This window comes from Cucurbita pepo, chromosome LG11 (genome assembly GCF_002806865.2).
Source record: "Cucurbita pepo subsp. pepo cultivar mu-cu-16 chromosome LG11, ASM280686v2, whole genome shotgun sequence".
In the NCBI taxonomy this organism is placed as follows: domain Eukaryota; kingdom Viridiplantae; phylum Streptophyta; class Magnoliopsida; order Cucurbitales; family Cucurbitaceae; genus Cucurbita; species Cucurbita pepo.
The window spans coordinates 3,414,096-3,434,091 of NC_036648.1; the positions used below are offsets into that span (position 1 = coordinate 3,414,096).

Below are 19,996 nucleotides of genomic sequence, written 5' to 3' on the forward strand. Positions count from 1 at the left end.
TAATATAATAATAAAAGATATTAATAAAAATAATGTGAGTAATAGTTTATTTTTATCTCACGTTTCGAACGATATTCAATGCATCCAACGCATATCAATTATAAAAAAGACCTAAACTACCTTCCATAACAATCCATTGCTATCCTGTTTCTTTCTTATTTGCAATAACATTAATCTCCTCTAGACATTCAATTTAAATTTAAATTACTCTCTTTGTTTCTTACTTTAAAAAAGCAACAATCCTTCCATAAATGGTGAGCTTGATTTACTACTTTTTTTTTAAGTTTTTAAGTTTATAAATTAAAGCAGGAAGTTGGCTTAGTATTTCAATATACCTTGATCTTAATCTCATTGGCTTTTTGTGTGCACCTACCTAAATATGGATAAGCTTCCTGGTGTAGGCCTTTTGACTCCTCTGGACCTCAACACAGTTGAGGCTGTTCCTGAATCTCACGTATGGCCTCACCTCGATGAATCATCGCAGAAGTTCGAATCGGACAAAACGGTCTCGATCCCGGTTGTCGATTTTAACGACGACAATGTGTTGGAGCTCATAGGGAAAGCCTGCGAGGAGTGGGGAATGTTTCAGTTGATTAATCATGGTATCCCAAAAACCCTAACAGTCGAAACCGAGGAGGTGGCTCGACAACTTTTCGCTCTTCCACAAAGCCAGAAGATGAAGGCATTAAATGTTCCTGGAACTGCCAACGGCTACTGCATGGCCAGATTAACGAAGCATCATGACAAAATGATGTGGCATGAAGGATTCACCGTCATAGGTTCTCCGGTTGATGATTTTAAGAAACTCTGGCCATCGGACTACCAACCGTTATGGTAAATCCATGCAACTTTTTTCATGCATGTACACAATTAGGGTTTAGGGTTTATGTTTAAGTGATTATTACTCTAAATCCCAACAATTTTTATATGCCCTAATTGGATTCTTACTTTCTTTTCTTTTCATTTTTTTTTTTTTTTAATGAAGTGATAAAATGGAAGAATACCAACTCAAAATGAAGGATTTAGCTGATAAGCTAATAAGCTTAATCTTCAAGTTTCTTGGCATCTCCGATGAAGAGATGGTGAAGAAGTTGTCTTACATCGACCCGGCCACCGGAAAACCCCACTTGGCTTTGCGCTTGAACTCGTTTCCAGCATGCCCTGAACCAAGCAAAGTCATTGGCCTCGCGGCCCACACTGACACCTCCCTCTTCACCATGCTTCACCAGGCACGTAGAGAGGGGTTACAGATCTTGAACGAGAAAGATGGCTGGCTTCCGCTGGCTCCGAGGAGCGACGCTCTCATTATTAACGTCGGCGATTTCCTCCAAATTATATCGAACGGGCGGTTTCATAGCGTTCCTCACCGGGTGATGATACGAGAGACTGAGAAGACTACGATGTCGATGGCATATTTCTTTCATCCACCAGGTCATTTACACGTAGCACCTTATTGCAAGCCATTGAGTGAAACCCTACAGACTCCCATTTATAAAGGAGTGAACGTGAAAGAATATTTCGTCATCAAGGCTAAAGCCTCCGGGAAGGGAATTGCTGCCATAACAATATGATGTTTCATATTGAAAACCTCTTGTTTGCTTTATTTTCAGAAGGGTTTCCAAAAATAAGTTGTTAAACTGTTCATGTGGGGGCAGATTTTAAATGATTTAGTTTTATGATCATACACAGCCATGCAATAAATATGGAAACTTGCATGTAATATTCTCGTGTGTTTGTTTTAATTTTTTTTTAAATTTTCTGTCAATTCCATGCATGTTCAAATCCCTTCTCTCTAACAGCCACCCAACCATTTAATTCTAACCAATTTATATCATCTCCCTTTTTGAAACTTGTTTGAATTTTTGGAATCTATACATTTTAGTATATTTGTGACAGTCTGAATAGATAAAAGGTACATGAATGAACCAACACCATATTAGAATGTGGTGAGCCATCCTGAAGATATGATGACTAAGAAATGCTTAAAAAAATTTATACTTACTACTTATAGCAACAAGGTGCACCTTTCTTTTGGAGACTCCATCATAGAACTTCAAGTTTGAGTGTGCTTTTGAGAAGGAATCAACCCAAGGGAAAGCTTTAATGCCAAATGGTAAGGAAATCGGCCCAAGGGAAAGCTCTCATATCACATGATAAGGAATCACTACAAGTGAAGTAAAATTCAGATTACCTTATTGATCGAATATTTCAAGGCAAGAACACTTGTTTGAGGTTCGAATCACTCCACAAGCAAGATTGATCATGTCAAGCTTGAATGATTCTACATGCAACCTAAACTACATAGAATTACAAAGAAACTTAGCCATTGCCCGAGGGAAAGCACAAATGCTCATTTTTCTACATTTTTTCAAGTCTATCTTACAAAGTTAACCTATGGCTTTATAATGCCTCAAGAGTCGTAAGATTCATACTTTAGGACTATAATTAGCCATNTTTTGAATTTTTGGAATCTATACATTTTAGTATATTTGTGACACTCTGAATAGATAAAAGGTACATGAATGAACCAACACCATATTAGAATGTGGTGAGCCATTCTGAAGATATGATGACTAAGAAATGCTTAAAAAAATTTAAACTTACTACTTATAGCAACAAGGTGCACCTTTCTTTTGGAGACTCCATCATAGAACTTCAAGTTTGAGTGTGCTTTTGAGAAGGAATCAACCCAAGGGAAAGCTTTAATGCCAAATGGTAAGGAAATCGGCCCAAGGGAAAGCTCTCATATCACATGATAAGGAATCACTACAAGTGAAGTAAAATTCAGATTACCTTATTGATCGAATATTTCAAGGCAAGAACACTTGTTTGAGGTTCGAATCACTCCACAAGCAAGATTGATCATGTCAAGCTTGAATGATTCTACATGCAACCTAAACTACATAGAATTACAAAGAAACTTAGCCATTGCCCGAGGGAAAGCACAAATGCTCATTTTTCTACATTTTTTCAAGTCTATCTTACAAAGTTAACCTATGGCTTTATAATGCCTCAAGAGTCGTAAGATTCATACTTTAGGACTATAATTAGCCATAAATGTAACTTTAAAGTAAATAAAAAGTCTTAAAATACATTAATGAAATACAATAACTCAAATTACTCTAAATTGTAATCCACCAAAAATTTATAACAATGAAGCTTCATCCTTCTTCAATGTGGCATGAATTGAAATGTCTTTTGATAATTTCAACAACATTTTCTTCACATCTTCATTGAAGTATATTGTATGATTGATGTCTCTTGGTTATATCAGCTTTACTTGAAGGAATTCTATGTTGGGTACCTTTTGGAAATTTTTCAAAAATGTATATGAATGTGGACAAAATATGCTGAAAAAAATTGATCTGTGTGGATAGTCTTCACTCTAAAAAGGGAATGTATGTCGTATATGAATTCTAAATCCTTATCCGAATCCTGGGCATGGTTCGTAACAAATGTTATTAAAGTGGTACCTCTCTCCCTAAAATGTGGTTCTCTACTGGAGGGTTAGTTTTAATATATATATATATATATATTAAAATAAAAATAACAAAATAAAGAAGAAAAAAAAATTGACCACCTCTACTCTACTCTCTGGCCCCTCCCAAACAAAATAGAAAAAAAAAAAAAAAAAAAAAAAAAAAAAAAANAAAAAAAAAAGATGGTTAGACAATAATGTAGAGATCTAGAAGAAAGGCAGATAATGGAGAGATGGTTAAGCAGATAAATGGAAGATAAAGGGACAGAGATGTCATTTGGAGAGGTTAGTAGTCATATTTACTTTGTCCTTTTTATCCAAGATATTAGAAATTATTTAGATCTGAATTAGAAATATCTGTTGCAATGATCTGAATTATAAATTACAATTATTTAGATCTGAGTTAGAAAAAAAAACAAAACAAAACAATAAAAAGATATAGATAAGAGGAGAGAGAAAGAAACTGCTTAAAAAATTAGATTTTAACTGCTTAAAATAATTTAGATATGAGAATAGAATTGAACGGCTTAGAAAAATTAGAGTTAAGGAAAAAGAAAAAAAAAAACGAAAGATGAGAAGATTTTAATAAAGAAAAGAAAATTAGAATCCGTTAATTGCATAGACAATTCTTAAGAAAAGAAAATCAAATCAAATTTGATTAAAGTATATAAACATAATTAAAATATAACAGAGAAATAAGAATAAAGTGGGAAGGAAAATGAAACATATGAGAAATTATTATATCTGTATCTATATGATTTAATATTAAGTTGAATTATACTGGCTTTTACCTATCTTTAATTTAAGTTTTAAGTTTTATTATCTAATACAATTTAGAAACAACGAAAACATGGAATTTGATTTTTATTGAGGTCGTCTTTTCACACGGTTAGTTGGATTATTAATTAAAATGTGAAATACTAACAAAAGGCAACGAACGATGCGATAGGAAGCAAACTTTGGCAACATTTGGTGTAGTTGTCGAGGAACGGGAGCTGACGTTAAATAAATTAGGGAGTACTCCAGCTAAGGCCAAACAGGTAAGTGGCCTTACTATAGGATAGGCTAAATATTGTTTGATTTATGATGATGTATGAGTATGACGCTGTGTTGTGCTGTATGTTAATTGTACGTTATTTATATTTCGATGCATGACGTACATGTTATATTTGATGCACTTAATGGCTTCTATGATGAGTATGATGTATGTATGATGATGTTTTCCATATTGAACATGCCTTATGATGTTGTTTGTCATATTGCATCATGTCGTTAGATCGACATAGGACACAACCCTAAGAGTATGAAAATGATATTAATGTAAATATTCACGAGCACGTGTTACATAGGGTAACCAAGAGATGAGACTAGAGGGTTGTGTCAAAAGAGATGTATAATTGGACTTAGAGGGACCTCATACATATTGTATGTTCATAAGCATAGGGCTACTTCCCCTAGAGATGATGAGTGCGGACGCGCATCGTATGATGAGCGCGAATGCGCATAGGTGCAAATGCACACATATGAGGGTGTTCATGAGGCGCATAACACTATGGGGTTCCGCTGACCTCCAGACGTCGCTACAGATTAGCTTGACCAGAGGGTCCAGAGTGTGTGCGAGCGCCTTGGGGATTCACATTAGCACGTGTGAGTCGTATGTAGGGAAGTACTACACATCCAATTTGTCCGAGACTGGAGACTATCCTTAAATGATTAGAGATAGGTCCCTAATTCATGATTGCATGTGTTTGCATTAGCATGGCCTCTATAATGGGGTCACTTATTGAGTATTTCTTCGAAATACTCAGGCCGTGTGTCATATTGTTTTTCAAGTAAAAACAAGGCACCCATGTACGGTTGAAGGCGACATCGTGATCAAAGACTGTAGCGCGTGCATAGAATAGTTGCATATTTAAAATTCCTAGTTTTGGTTCGGATAAGATGTTTGCATTTCATTTATTGAAATTATTTAATTTATAATTGTTTTATCTTATTTTGAACTCTAGCACGATGTTTGAAACACGTAAGTCCGGCAGTGTTTTCTAATGTTTTAACTTATTCTAAAGTTTTAAATTTTTCCGTTAATAAAGATGAGCATTCTTAGAGTTATATTTTGTATTAGAGATGAGCATCAGACGTTAGTGACGACTCTAGATATGCGAAAATTTAGAGTTATTTTAGGTTTGGAGATAAATTAGAGATGCACATGAGATGCTAGGATGCATGTAACAATCCATTAGTCCACTAACTTAGTTTGCAACCAATTTTATATTTTAAAATTTATAACAATTAAGCCCTTATCATAAAAATTATGGTTGAAATAAAATGAGATCTCTTACCCATGATGGATAAATTGATTATCCATTAAATGTGTTCTTAAACTCTAAATTAGGGAGTGGAAACTCAAAAATATTTATGTACCCAAAGCTTATTTTAATACTAAAAATAAACCTCCCGAGAAAAACATTCAACCATCGTCGGTTCATTTCTGTAATTAAACATTAATATTTCTATAATTTCAAAGTCTAGAGAGCAAATTAAATTTTTGTAACATTATCTAATTCAATTAGTTTAAGTTATTATTTGTGAATTTTAATTAAATATGGTTAATAATATAGTGAATTAATTCATAATTAATTCCTAATATTAAACTATACTATAAGTTGCTAATATCTACTATGATGCTCAAAAGTAAGACGAAAGAGTTCAAAAGTATTAACGGGGAACAAGATCAACACTATAAGTACTGTCTTAATCTGATTTAGAGGCTTCTCTTCTAATCTTTAATTACTCTGCAATATTTACACAAAAAAAACGTGCATCGATATGTGTTTTGATCCTATCCGAAAGGTTATATCCCTTTAAACGTTAGATTCTCATACAAATGCTCTATTCCATGAAAAGTTATAAAAACGTGCAAACATACGCATACATGATAGTACATATCCTTCTTAAAACATCATAGCATGGCCTTGAGATCTTTTCAGTCCAGGTAGGATTGAACATGTGATACTTCCCCACACACGGCTCACGCACATGCACATGAACCCACTAGACGAGCAAACCACATAAGAAAAGACTTGCATGATATCTTGACAAACATAAATATCAAAGCTACGCGTCCAATTTAATATAACGTAACATGGAAGTATCCTGATACCCATGACACTCGTAAATGCATGAGATCCTCGTGACTTTTAATCACAACATTTAATAAGAAACAATTCATTCTTCCTTTTGTGTCATAATAAACATACAAGTCGTATTTATTGGATCCGAATGGCAATCCTAGAGGGGTAGTAAATAGGGTTTTAACAATAAAAATATTTAAACCCGGATCACCAGCTAAGTCCTCTAAATGACCGCTCAGTGATAAAGGAGGTAGGAGTGCAGAGACAGCCAGGAGGTTTGCCTAGAAGCAGCCACCCTTGAAAGAGTGCGTAATAGCTCACTGATCGAGCGCTCTTGTGCTGAAGATGAACGAGACTAAGCGATATGCCGAAGCTGTGGGATGCAAAATTGCATCAATAGGGGAGCGTTCCGCCTTAGAGGGAAGCATGCGCGCAAGTAGTGGTGGACGAAGCGGAAGCGAGAATGTTGGCTTGAGTAACACAAACATTGGTGAGAATCCAATGCCCAAAAAACCCAAGGGTTCCTCCACAAGGTTCGCCCCCAAAACATTGATGATTAGATTTTCTAATCATGATTTTTTTAAAAATAAATAGAATATGACAATTAATACAATAAAATAGTTCAAAAAATAACCATAAACAATAATAAATAAATAAATAAATAAATAAAAAAGAACATGCCATAAATCTTAATAAGCAGTATAGACCTTGAAATCGTTATTTCCGAGACAATTCAAAATGCTTATAATTGTTAATAATTAAGTGTAATTAATTAATTAAAATTAATTAATTTGGGATTAAGGACCAAAAACACAGTAGTATATGCATAATACTAGTCATAGCTTTCATCATGCATTATCATTAGGTGTAATATAAATCTATACCACAGCTTCACATGACATGACGTAGCATGACATAATAGGACATTGGATAACATACATAACATAACATCATAGGACTATACACCATTCTATGTGTTTGTCGACTGTAAACCACAACGATGCAAACTATGGGTAGGGACGCAAAGTTACCGTGCGCCAGCAAAGTTCACGAAAAGGGTTTTCATGTGGGAGTTTTGTCCTCTCTCAAGGGCGTTGCACTACTAAGCGTGGAAAAGGGTTTGGTGATTGAGGGAACGTGTGAGTTAGATACCTTGCATAATCTTCACTGTTTATTGGAAATCTCACGTTTTGAACGAGACCTGATTCAATGTATCCAAGGCATATCAATTATAAAAAAGATCTAAAAAACCTTCCATAACAATCCATTCTTATCCTATTTCTTTCTTATTTGCAATAACATTAATCTCTACATTCAATTTAAATTATTCTCTTTGTTTCTTACTTTAAAAAAGCAACCATCCTTCCATAAATAGTGAGCTTGATTTATTAAGTTTATAAACTAAATATTAAAAAAAAAAGAAATAATCCTTCCATAAATGGATTTACTACTTCTTTTTAAGTTTATAAATTGAAGCAGGAAATAAGTTTAGTATTTCAATATACCTCTATCTTAATTTCATTGTCTTTTTTTGTGCAGCTACCTAAATATGGCAGAGCTTCATCCCATAGGTCTTTTGACTCCTCTAGACCTCGGCACAGTTAAGGCTGTTCCTGAATCTCACGTATGGTCTCACTCCGATGAATCATCGCAGAAGATCGAATCAGCCAAATTAGTCTCGATTCCGGTTGTCGATTTTAACGACGATAATGTGTTGGAGCTCATAGGGAAAGCCTGCGAGGAGTGGGGAATGTTTCAGTTGATTAATCATGGTGTCCCGAAAACCTTAACAGCCGAAACCGAGGAGGTGGTTCGATGTCTTTTTGCTCTTCCACAAAGCCAGAAGATGAAGACATTAAATGTTCCCGGAACTGTCAGCGGCTACTGCATGGCCAGATTAACGAAGCATCATGACAAAATGATGTGGCATGAAGGATTCAACGTCATAGGTTCTCCGGTTGATGATTTTAAGAAACTCTGGCCAACAGACTACCAACGATTCTGGTAAATTCATGCAACTTTTTTCATGCATGTACACCATTAGGGTTTAGGGTTTAGGGTTTATGTTTAACTGTTTATTACTCTAAATCCCAACAATCTTATGTTTAACATTTTTTTTATTTTTTTTTTTTAATCAAGTGATATAATGGAAGAATACCAATTCAAAATGAAGGATTTAGCTGATAAGCTAATAAGCTTAATGTTCAAGTTTCTTGGCATCTCCGATGAAGAGATGGTGAAGAAATTGTCTTACATCGACCCGGCCACCGGAAAACCCCACTTGGCTTTGCGCTTGAACTCGTTTCCTCCCTGCCCTGAACCAAGCAAAGTCATTGGCATGGCAGCCCACACTGACACCTCCCTCTTCACCATGCTTCACCAAACACGCAGGGAGGGGCTACAGATCTTGAACGAGAAAGAAGGCTGGCTTCCGCTGGCTCCAAGGAGCGACGCTCTCATTATTAACATCGGCGATTTCCTCCAAATTATATCGAACGGGCGGTTTAGTAGTCTTTCTCACCGGGTGATGATACGAGAGACTGAGAAGACTACGATGTCGATGGCATATTTCTTTCATCCACCACGTCATTTATACGTAGCACCTTATTGTAAGCCATTGAGTGAAACCCTACAGACTCCCATTTATAAAGGAGTGAACGTGAAAGAATATTTCCTCATCAAGTCTCAAAACAACGCGAATGGAATTGCTGCCCTAAAAATATGATGTTTCATATTGAAAACCTCTTGTTTGCTTCATTTTCAGAAGGGTTTCCAAAAAATAAGTTGTTAAACTGTTCATGTTGGGGCAGCTTTTACATGGTTTAGTTTGATGTTCATACACAGCCATGCAATAAATATGGAAACTTGTACCAAATATTCTCGTGTATGTCTTTTTTTTTTTTTTTTTTTTTTTTTTTTTTTTTTTTTTTTTTNGTCAGTTCCATGCATGTTCAAATCCCTTCCCACTTGCCAACCATTCAATTCTAACCAATTTATATCATCTCACTTTTGAAATTTTTTTTTTAAGTTTTTTGAATTTTTTTTTTTAAGTTTTTTGAAATTTTTGGAATTTATACATTTTAGTATATTTGTGACACTATAAGAGGTATATGAATAAACCAACACCATATTCGAATGTGAGCTATCCTGAAACTAACAAATGATTAAAACAATTTAAAGTTACTACTTATAGCAACAAGGTGCACCTTTCTTTTTGGTAACTCCTTCATAAAACTTCAAGGTTGAGTGTGCTTTTGATAAGGAATCAGCTCAAGCGAAACCTCTGATACCACATGATAAGAAAATCGGCCTGGGGGAAAGCCCTGATACCAAATGATAAGGAATCACTCGTAAGATTTAGATTACCTTGTTGAACTAATATCTCAAGGCAAGAACACTTGTTTGAGATTCGAATCACTCCACAAGTAAGATTTATAATGTCAAAATTAGATGATTCTATATGCAACCTAAACTACATAGAATTGCAAAGAAATTTAGTCATTGGCTAAGGGAAAGCACAAAGGCTCCTTTTATTACATTTTTCTAAGTCTATCTTACAAAGTTAACATATGGCTTTATATGGCTGCAAGAGTTGTAACATTCATACTTTATGACTCTAGTTAGCCACTATGTAAATGTAACTTTAAAGTAAATAAAAAGTCTTAAAATACATTAATGAAATACAATAACTCAAATTACTCTAAATTGTAATCTACCAAAAACTTATAACAATCAAGTTTCATTCTTCTTCAATGTGGCATGAATTGAAATGTCTTATGATAATCTCAACAACATTTTCTTCACATCTTCATTGAAATATATTGTATGATTGATGTCTTTTTGTTATATCAGCTTTACTTGAAGCAATTCTATGTCGGGTGACTTTATGAAAAATTTTCTAAGATGCATGTGAGTGGGGACAAAATATCCTGAAAAAATTTATCTATGTGGATAGTCTTCACTCTCGAAAAGGGAATGTATGTCGTATCTGAATTCTAAATCCTGATCCGAATCATCATTTATGCGTTCCATTTCTGTGATTAAACATTAATTTTTCTATAATTACAAAGTCTAAACAGCAAAATAGGGAAAAATGATTAAATTTTTGTAACATAATCTAATTCAATTAGTTTAAGTTATTATTTGTTAATTTTAATTAAATATGGTTAATAATCTAGTGAATTAATTCATAATTAATTCCTAATATTAAACTATATTATAAGTTGCTAATATCTACTATGATGCTCAAAAGTAAGATGAAAGAGTTTAAAAGTATTACTCACCTTAGGGAACAAGATCAACCCAGTAAGCACGGTCGTAATCTGATTTTGAGGCTTCTCTTCTAATCTTCAATTATTCTGCAATATTTTTTTAAAAAACGTGCATCCATATGTGTTTTGATCCTATCTGAAAGGTTCTATCGCTTTAAATGTTAGATTCTCATACAAATGCTCTATTCCATAAAAAATTATAAAAACGTGCAAACATACGCATACATGATAGTACATATACTTCTTAAAACATCATAGTATGGCCTTGAGATCTTTTCCGTCTAGGATTGAACATGTGATATTTTCCCACACACGGCTCACGCACGTGCACATGAACCCACTAGATGAGTAGACCACATAAGAAAAGACTTGCATGATATCATGACAAACATAAATATCAAAGCTACGCGTCCAATTTAATATAACGTAACATGGAAGTATCCTGATACCCATGACACTCGTAAATGCATGAGATCCTCGTGACTTTTAATCACAACATTTAATAAGAAACAATTCATTCTTCCTTTTGTGTCATAATAAACATACAAGTCGTATATATTGTATTCGTATGGCAATCCTAGAGGAATAAATAGGGTTTTAACAATAAAAATATTTAAATATGATTAGATTTTCTAATTATGATTTTTTTAAAAAAATAATTAGAATATGACCATTAATACACTAAAATAGTTCAAAATTCGTGATTAAATATGAAAGAGTTAGAGTTAGAAAATATAACACCATTATTTTATAGTGGTTTGGTCAAACTCGACCTACTCCACTCTTCAAGTGCCTCTTGGAAATTTGAATAAACCTTTTTTCCGACTCTTTTCTTGGAATAGAGTCCAACCGCTAACTGCCCAACCGCTACACCCCTCTTTTTACGAATTCAAGAGTATACTCAATCCTTTTCACGGTTTAGGATCACACCGATATATATGTACCTAAAAGTAAAGAGTAAATTTACAATTTTACTCTTTCCTAAGAGAGCAAAGAGTAGATTTATAATTTGTTTTGAGTAAAGAGTAGATTCACAATTTCTCTCTAAAACCGTAGATTCACAATTTGATTCACAATTTCTCTCTAAAATAATAGATTCACAATTTCTACTCTTTCCTACGGGTAGATTCACATTTCTTACCCTTCCTAAAATGGTAGATTCACAATTTCTCTATCTATTTGATCCTCGTAACTATTTACTTACGGTAGAGAAACAATGGAGGCTTTATAAAAATTTAGATTAAACAAAAGTTTACTGGGTTAGTAAAAAAATATGGGGAAGAGATGAATTTAGAAGAGGTGGCAGAAATAAGAATTGATATAGATCACTAAAAAGTGAATTGAAACCTGGACTACTAAAAATAATTTTTTTTTAAAAATTTATGGTTAAAAAAGGTGACCACATGTTTTATATATATACATAGATATATATAATAAATATTAAAACATTTCAAATTCATTTTTATTATTTACATTTATATTTTTAAATGTAATAATATAATAATAAAAAATATTAATAAAATGAATAGGAGTAACCGTTTATTTCTATAATTCAAATAATTTTATTTCTATTTTAAAGTAATTGAAAACTCCATCGTTTCTTATTCTTCTAAAGTTATAAGTGTCATACTTTGATTGGTCCATAATGTCAATTTTGCCGCCACATCATCCTATCTTGTTTTGACTGAAACTTCTTTGTTTTAGCTTTGATTTGAGTGATTGAAAAAGACGTTGAAATAGCTATTCCCAACCTTACATTGTGGACAATTCAAAATACTTATAATTGTTAATAATTAAGCGTAGGTTTGTTATCATTGAAATATCAATTAATTAATTAAAATTAATTATTTTAGGATTAAAGGCTAAAAACACAATAGAATATGCATAATACTAGTCATAGAATTCATCATGCATTATCATTAGTGTAATATAAATCTACACCACAGCTTCACATGACATGACATAGCATGACATAATAGGACATCGCATAATATACCTAACATAACATCATAGGACTATACACCATTCTATGTGTTTGTCAACCGTAGACCACGACGATGCTAATTATGGCTAGGGACGCAAAGTTACAGTGCGCCAAGAAAGATCACGAAAAGGGTTTTCATGTGGAAGTTATGTCCTCTCTCAAGGGCGTTGCACTACTAAGCGTGGAAAAGGGTTTGGTGAATGAGGGAACGTGTGAGTTAGATACCTTGCGTGATCTTCACTGCTCGTCGGAAATGTCACGTTTTGAACGATACCTGATTCAATGCATCCAAGGCATATCAATTATAAAAAAGACCTAAACTACCTTCCATAACAATCCATTCTTATCCCGTTTTTTTCTTATTTGCAATAACATTAATCTCCTCTAGACATTCAATTTAAATTACTCTCTTTGTTTCTTACTTTAAAAAAGCAACAATCCTTCCATAAATGGTGAGATTGATTTACTAATTCTTTTTAAGTTTATAAATTAAACATTAAAAAAAGCAACGATCCTTCCATAAACGGTGAGATTGATTTACTACTTTTTAAGTTTATAAATGGAAGCCGGAAGTAAGCTTAGTATTTCAATATACCTTGATCTTAATCTCAGTGGCTTTTTGTGTGCAACTACCTAAATATGGATAAGCTTCCTGGTGTAGGCCTTTTGACTCCTCTGGACCTCAACACAGTTGAGGCTGTTCCTGAATCTCACGTATGGCCTCACCTCGATGAATCATCGCAGAAGTTCGAATCGGACAAAACGGTCTCGATCCCGGTTGTCGATTTTAACGACGACAATGTGTTGGAGCTCATAGGGAAAGCCTGCGAGGAGTGGGGAATGTTTCAGTTGATTAATCATGGTATCCCGAAAACCCTAACAGTCGAAACCGAGGAGGTGGCTCGACAACTTTTCGCTCTTCCACAAAGCCAGAAGATGAAGGCATTAAATGTTCCTGGAACTGCCAACGGCTACTGCATGGCCAGATTAACGAAGCATCATGACAAAATGATGTGGCATGAAGGATTCACCGTCATAGGTTCTCCGGTTGATGATTTTAAGAAACTCTGGCCATCGGACTACCAACCGTTATGGTAAATCCATGCAACTTTTTTCATGCATGTACACAATTAGGGTTTAGGGTTTATGTTTAAGTGATTATTACTCTAAATCCCAACCATTTTTATATGCCCTAATTGGATTCTTACTTTCTTTTCTTTCTTTTTTTTTTTCTTTTTTTTAATGAAGTGATAAAATGGAAGAATATCAACTAAAAATGAAGGCTTTAGCTGATAAGCTAATAAGCTTAATCTTCAAGTTTCTTGGCATCTCCGATGAAGAGATGGTGAAGAAGTTGTCTTACATCGACCCGGCCACCGGAAAACCCCACTTGGCTTTGCGCTTGAACTCGTTTCCAGCATGCCCTGAACCAAGCAAAGTCATTGGCCTCGCGGCCCACACTGACACCTCCCTCTTCACCATGCTTCACCAGGCACGTAGAGAGGGGTTACAGATCTTGAACGAGAAAGATGGATGGCTTCCGCTGGCTCCGAGGAGCGACGCTCTCATTATTAACGTCGGCGATTTCCTCCAAATTATATCGAACGGGCGGTTTCATAGCGTTCCTCACCGGGTGATGATACGAGAGACTGAGAAGACTACGATGTCGATGGCATATTTCTTTCATCCACCAGGTCATTTACACGTAGCACCTTATTGCAAGCCATTGAGTGAAACCCTACAGACTCCCATTTATAAAGGAGTGAACGTGAAAGAATATTTCGTCATCAAGGCTAAAGCCTCCGGGAAGGGAATTGCTGCCATAACAATATGATGTTTCATATTGAAAACCTCTTGTTTGCTTTATTTTCAGAAGGGTTTCCAAAAATAAGTTGTTAAACTGTTCATGTGGGGGCAGATTTTAAATGGTTTAGTTTGATGATCATACACAGCCATGCAATAAATATGGAAACTTGCATGTAATATTCTCGTGTGTTTGTTTTAATTTTTTTTTAAATTTTCTGTCAATTCCATGCATGTTCAAATCCCTTCTCTCTAACAGCCACCCAACCATTTAATTCTAACCAATTTATATCATCTCCCTTTTGAATTTTTTTTTAAAGTTTTTTGGAATATATACATTTTAATATATTTGTGAACTCGAATAAATAAGAGATACATGAATGAACCAATACCATATTCGAATGTGAACGATCGGAAGATATGATGAGTAAGAAATGCTTAAAAGAATTTAAAGTTACTACTTATAGCAACAAGGTGCACCTTTCTTTTCCGTGACTCATTCGTAGAACTTCAAGGTTGAGTGTGCTTTTGATAGGGAGTCAGCCCAAGGGAAAGCTCTAATGCCAAATGATAAGGAAATCGGCCCAAGGGGAAGCTCTTATACCAAATGATAAGAAATCAGTACAAGGGAAGTAAGATTCAGATTACCTTGTTGATCGAATATCTCAAGGTAAGAACACTTGTTTGAGATTCAAATCACTCCACAAGCAAGATTGATCATGTCAAGCTTGAATGATTCTACATGTAACCTAAACTACATAGAATTGCAAAAAACTTAGTCATTGGCGGAGGGAAAGCACAAAAGATCCTTTTACTACATTTTTCCAAGTCTATCTTACAAAGTTAACATATGGCTTTATAGCCTCAAGAGTGGTAACATTCATACTTTATGACTATAATTAGCCACTATAATGTAACCTTAAAGTAAATAAAAAAATATTAAAATACATTAATGAAATACAATCACTCTAAATTACTCGAAATTGTAATCTACCAAAAATTTATAACAATGAAGTTTCAATATCCTTCTTCAATGTGGCATGAATTGAAATGTCGTTTGATAATTTCAACAACATTTTCTTCACATCTTCATTAAAGTATATTGTATGATTGATGTCTCTCGATTATATAAACTTTACTTGAAGCAATTTTATGTTGGGTGATCTTTTGGAAATTTTTCTAAGATGTATGTGAGTTAGGACAAAATATGCTTAAAAAATCTATCTGTGTGGATAGTCTTCACTCTAAAAAAGGGAATGTATGTCGTATCTGAATTTTAAATCCTGATCCGTATCCTAAGCATGGGTCGTAACAAATGTTATTAAAGTGATACCTCTCTTACTAAAATGTGGTTCGGAGATAAACTAAGGCAGAAGCTGATAGACATGAGTCACTAGGATGCATGTAACAATCCATTAGTCCACTAACTTAGTTTGTAACCAATTTTATAACACTTTAGTATTTATATTTTATAATTTATAACAATGAAGTCCTTATCATGAAAATTATGGTTGAAATAAAATGAGATTTCTTACACGTGTAGATCGATAAATTGATTATACATTAAATGTGTTCTTAAACTCCAAAGACTGTAATCACGTGTAAAGATTGTCGCATAATATTAACAAATTATTATTTTTTAAAAAAAAAATAGGGACAAAATGGTTTTACATTTTAAACATAGGGATTAAATGGTTAATGCATAAATTAAAAAAATCATTACAAAGTTGAACATACATTGATTAATTTGGCATAAAAACTCAGATTTAGAGACTGCTAAATCTAATTTTATATCTAATATTAAACTATATTATAAGTTGCTAATATCTAATATGATGGTTAAAAGTGAGATGAAAGAGTTCAGAAGTATTAACTGACTTTGGGGAACAAGATCAACACAGTAAGTATTGTCGTAATTATATTACGAGGCTTCTCTTCTAATCTTCAATTACTTTGCAATATTTTTTAAAAAAACGTGCATCGATATGTGTTTTGATCCTATTCAAAAAGTTCTATCCCTTTAAACGTTAGATTCTCATGGAAATGCTCTATTCCATGAAAAGTAATAAAAATGTGCAAACATACGCATACATGAGAGTACATATCTTTCTTAAAACATCATAGCATGACCTTGAGATCTTTTCAATCTAGGTAGAGTTGAACATGTGATACTTCCCCACACATGGCTCACGCACGTGCACATGAACCCACGAGACGAGCATACCACAGAAGAAAAGACTTACATGATATCATGGCAAACATAAATATCAAAGCTACACGTCCAATTTAATATAACATAACATGGAAATGTCCTGATACACATGACACTCATAAATGCATGAGATCCTCGTGACTTTTAATCACAACATGTAATCAGAAACAATTCGTTCTTCCTTTTATGTCATAATAAACATACAAGTCGTAAATATTGGATCAGTATGGCAACCTTAAGAGGTGAATAGGGTTTTAACAATAAAAATATTTAAACGTGATTAATTTTTCTAATGATGAAACTTTTTACAAATAAGTAGACGATGATAATTACTATNAAAAAAAAAAAAAAAAAAAAAAAAAAAACTTAAAACATGTAATAAATCTCCATAAGAATTTCGAAATTAAATACGAAAGAGTTAGAGTTAGAAAATATAACATCATGGTTTTATAGTGGTTCGGTCAAACTCGACATATTCCACCCCTCAAGTGCCTCTTGGGAATTTAAATAAACCTTTTCTCGACTCTTTTCTCGGAATCCAACAGTTACACCCCTCTTTTTACGAGTTCAAGAGAAAACTCAATCTTTTTCACGGTTCAGGTTCAAACCAATATAAGTGTCTAAACTTTTGTAGTAACACACCACAACTCTAGAAAAGAGTAGATTTACAATTTCTACTCTTTCCTTAAAAAAATTAGATATTAAAACATTTCAAATTCATTTTTATTATTTATATATACATATTTAAATATAATCATATAATAATAATAAATATTAATAAAAATAATATGAGTAATAGTTTATTTTTATAATTCAAATAATTTTATTTCTATTTAAAAAGTGATTGAAAACTCCACCCTTTGTTATTCATCCAAATTTATAAGTGTCATACTTTGATTAGTCCATGATGTCAATTTTACGGCCACATCATCATATATCTTGTTTTGATTGAAACTTATTTGTTTTAGCTCTAATTTGAGTGGTTGAAAAAGACTTTTAGAATCGTTATTCTCAACCCTACACTTTGTACAATTCAAAATACTTATAATTGTTAATAATTAAGTGTAGGTTTGTCATCATCAAAACGTCAATTAATTAATTTGGTATTAAGGGCCAAAAACACAATAGTATATGCATAATACTAGTCATAGCTTTCATCATGCATTATCATTAGTGTATATAAATCTACATAACAGCTTCACATGACATGACATAGCATGACATAATGGGGCATCGCATAACATATCTAACATAATATCATAGGACTATAGACCATTCTATGTGTTTGTCGACCGTAGACCACAACAATGCTAATTATGGCTAGGGACGCAAAGTTACCGTGCGCCAGCAAAGTTCATGAAAAGGGTTTTCATGTGGAAGTTCTGTCCTCTCTCAAAGGCGTTGCACTACTAAGCATGGAAAAGGGTTTGGTGATTGATGGAACGTGTGAGTTAGATACCTTGCGTGATCTTCACTGCTCTTCGGAAATCTCACGTTTTGAACAATACCTGATTCAATGCATCCAAGACATATCAATTATAAAAAAGACCTAAAATACCTTCCATAACAATCCATTCTTATCCTATTTCTTTCTTATTTGCAATAACATTAATCTCCTCTAGACATTCAATTTAAATTACTCTCTTTGTTTCTTACTTTAAAAAAGANCAGAGAGGGGCTACAGATCTTGAACGAGAAAGATGGCTGGCTTCCGCTGGCTCCNAAACAATCCTTCCATAAATGGTGAGATTGATTTACTACTTCTTTTTAAGTTTATAAATTAAACATTAAAAAAAAGCAACGATCCTTCCATAAACGGTGAGATTGATTTACTACTTTTTAAGTTTATAAATTGAAGCCGGAAGTAAGCTTAGTATTTCAATATACCTTGATCTTAATCTTATTGGCTTTTTGTGTGCAGCTACCTAAATATGGATAAGCTTCCCGGTGTAGGCCTTTTGACTCCTCTGGACCTCAACACAGTTGAGGCGGTTCCTGAATCTCACGTATGGCCTCACCTCGATGAATCATCGCNATCATCAAGGCTAAAGCGTCGGGGAAGGGAATTGCTGCCCTAACAATATGATGTTTCATATTGAAAACCTCTTGTTTGCTTTATTTTCAGAAGGGTTTCCAAAAATAAGTTGTTAAACTGTTCATGTGGGGGCAGATTTTAAATGGTTAGTATGATGATCATACACAGCCATGCAATAAATATGGAAGCTTGCATGTAATATTCTCGTCTGTGTGTGTTTTTGTTTTAATTTTCTGTCAGTTCCATGCATGTTCAAATCCCTTCTCTCTAACAGCCACCCAACCATTAAATTATAACCCATTTATATCATCTTCCTTTTGAAAAAAATTTTGAATTTTTTTTGAATTTTTGGAATCTATACATTTAATATATTTGTGACACTCGAGTAGATAAGAGGTACGTGAATGAACCAACACCATATTCGAATGTGAGCGATCCTGAAGATATGATGACTAAGAAATGCTTAAAAGAATTTAAACTTACTACTTACAGCAGCGAGGTGCTCCTTTCTTTTCTTTTCGGTGACTCCTTCATAGAACTTCAAGGTTGAGTGTGCTTTTGACAAGGAATGAGCCCAAGGGAAAACTATAATGCATATGATAAGGAAATTGTACAAGAAATAATGGATATGATAGTACGAAAAATGTTATCATAGACTTTTTATAGCATTTTTTTTTTTTTTTTCCGCCCTTAATCTCAAATTAATTAATTTTAATTAATTAGTTAATTGATAACAACCCTATGTTCAATTATTAACCATTCTCAGTATTTTGTACACGGTGTAAAGGTTGGGAATAACAATTTCAACGACTTTTTTGATCCACTCCAATTAGAGCTAAAACGAAAAAGTTTCAGTTAAAACAAGATACCCGACGTGATGATGTGGCAGCAAAATTGATATCATAGACCAATCGAAGTATAATATTTATAACTTTGGTAGGATAAATGGTGGAGTAAAATTACTTTTGAATTGAAATAAAATGGTTTGAATTATAAAATTATTTCAAATTATATATAAAATTAAAAAATTATTTCAATTACATATAAAAGTTTTTCGTTACTTTTAAATTGAAAGAAAATTA

General features: G+C 33.5%; 3 protein-coding genes across 4 annotated transcripts; all 3 read left to right on the forward strand.

Moving 5' to 3' along the window:
- The first annotated feature begins 340 nt into the window (after positions 1-340).
- LOC111805116 (gibberellin 3-beta-dioxygenase 1-like) lies at positions 341-1,726 on the forward strand. The gene is made up of 2 exons (XM_023690013.1): positions 341-834; positions 986-1,726. Exons 1-2 carry the CDS (start codon positions 380-382, stop codon positions 1,569-1,571), a joined length of 1,041 nt encoding a protein of 346 aa, XP_023545781.1. The 5' UTR covers positions 341-379; the 3' UTR covers positions 1,572-1,726.
- A 6,369-nt stretch (positions 1,727-8,095) lies between these two features.
- Positions 8,096-19,123, forward strand: LOC111805117 (gibberellin 3-beta-dioxygenase 1-like). 2 transcript variants are annotated; one of them, XM_023690014.1, is made up of 3 exons: positions 8,096-8,613; positions 8,749-9,283; positions 18,915-19,123. In XM_023690014.1, exons 1-3 carry the CDS (start codon positions 8,159-8,161, stop codon positions 18,963-18,965), a joined length of 1,041 nt encoding a protein of 346 aa, XP_023545782.1. In that variant the 5' UTR covers positions 8,096-8,158; the 3' UTR covers positions 18,966-19,123. The 2 variants fall into 2 exon arrangements, with proteins under 2 accessions (XP_023545782.1, XP_023545783.1); XM_023690015.1 differs by lacking the exon at positions 18,915-19,123 and having other exon boundaries at positions 8,749-9,486.
- On the forward strand, positions 13,445-14,849 carry LOC111805114 (gibberellin 3-beta-dioxygenase 1-like). Its single transcript, XM_023690011.1, has 2 exons — positions 13,445-13,958; positions 14,113-14,849. Exons 1-2 carry the CDS (start codon positions 13,504-13,506, stop codon positions 14,696-14,698), a joined length of 1,041 nt encoding a protein of 346 aa, XP_023545779.1. The 5' UTR covers positions 13,445-13,503; the 3' UTR covers positions 14,699-14,849.
- Positions 19,124-19,996: the final 873 nt, after the last annotated feature.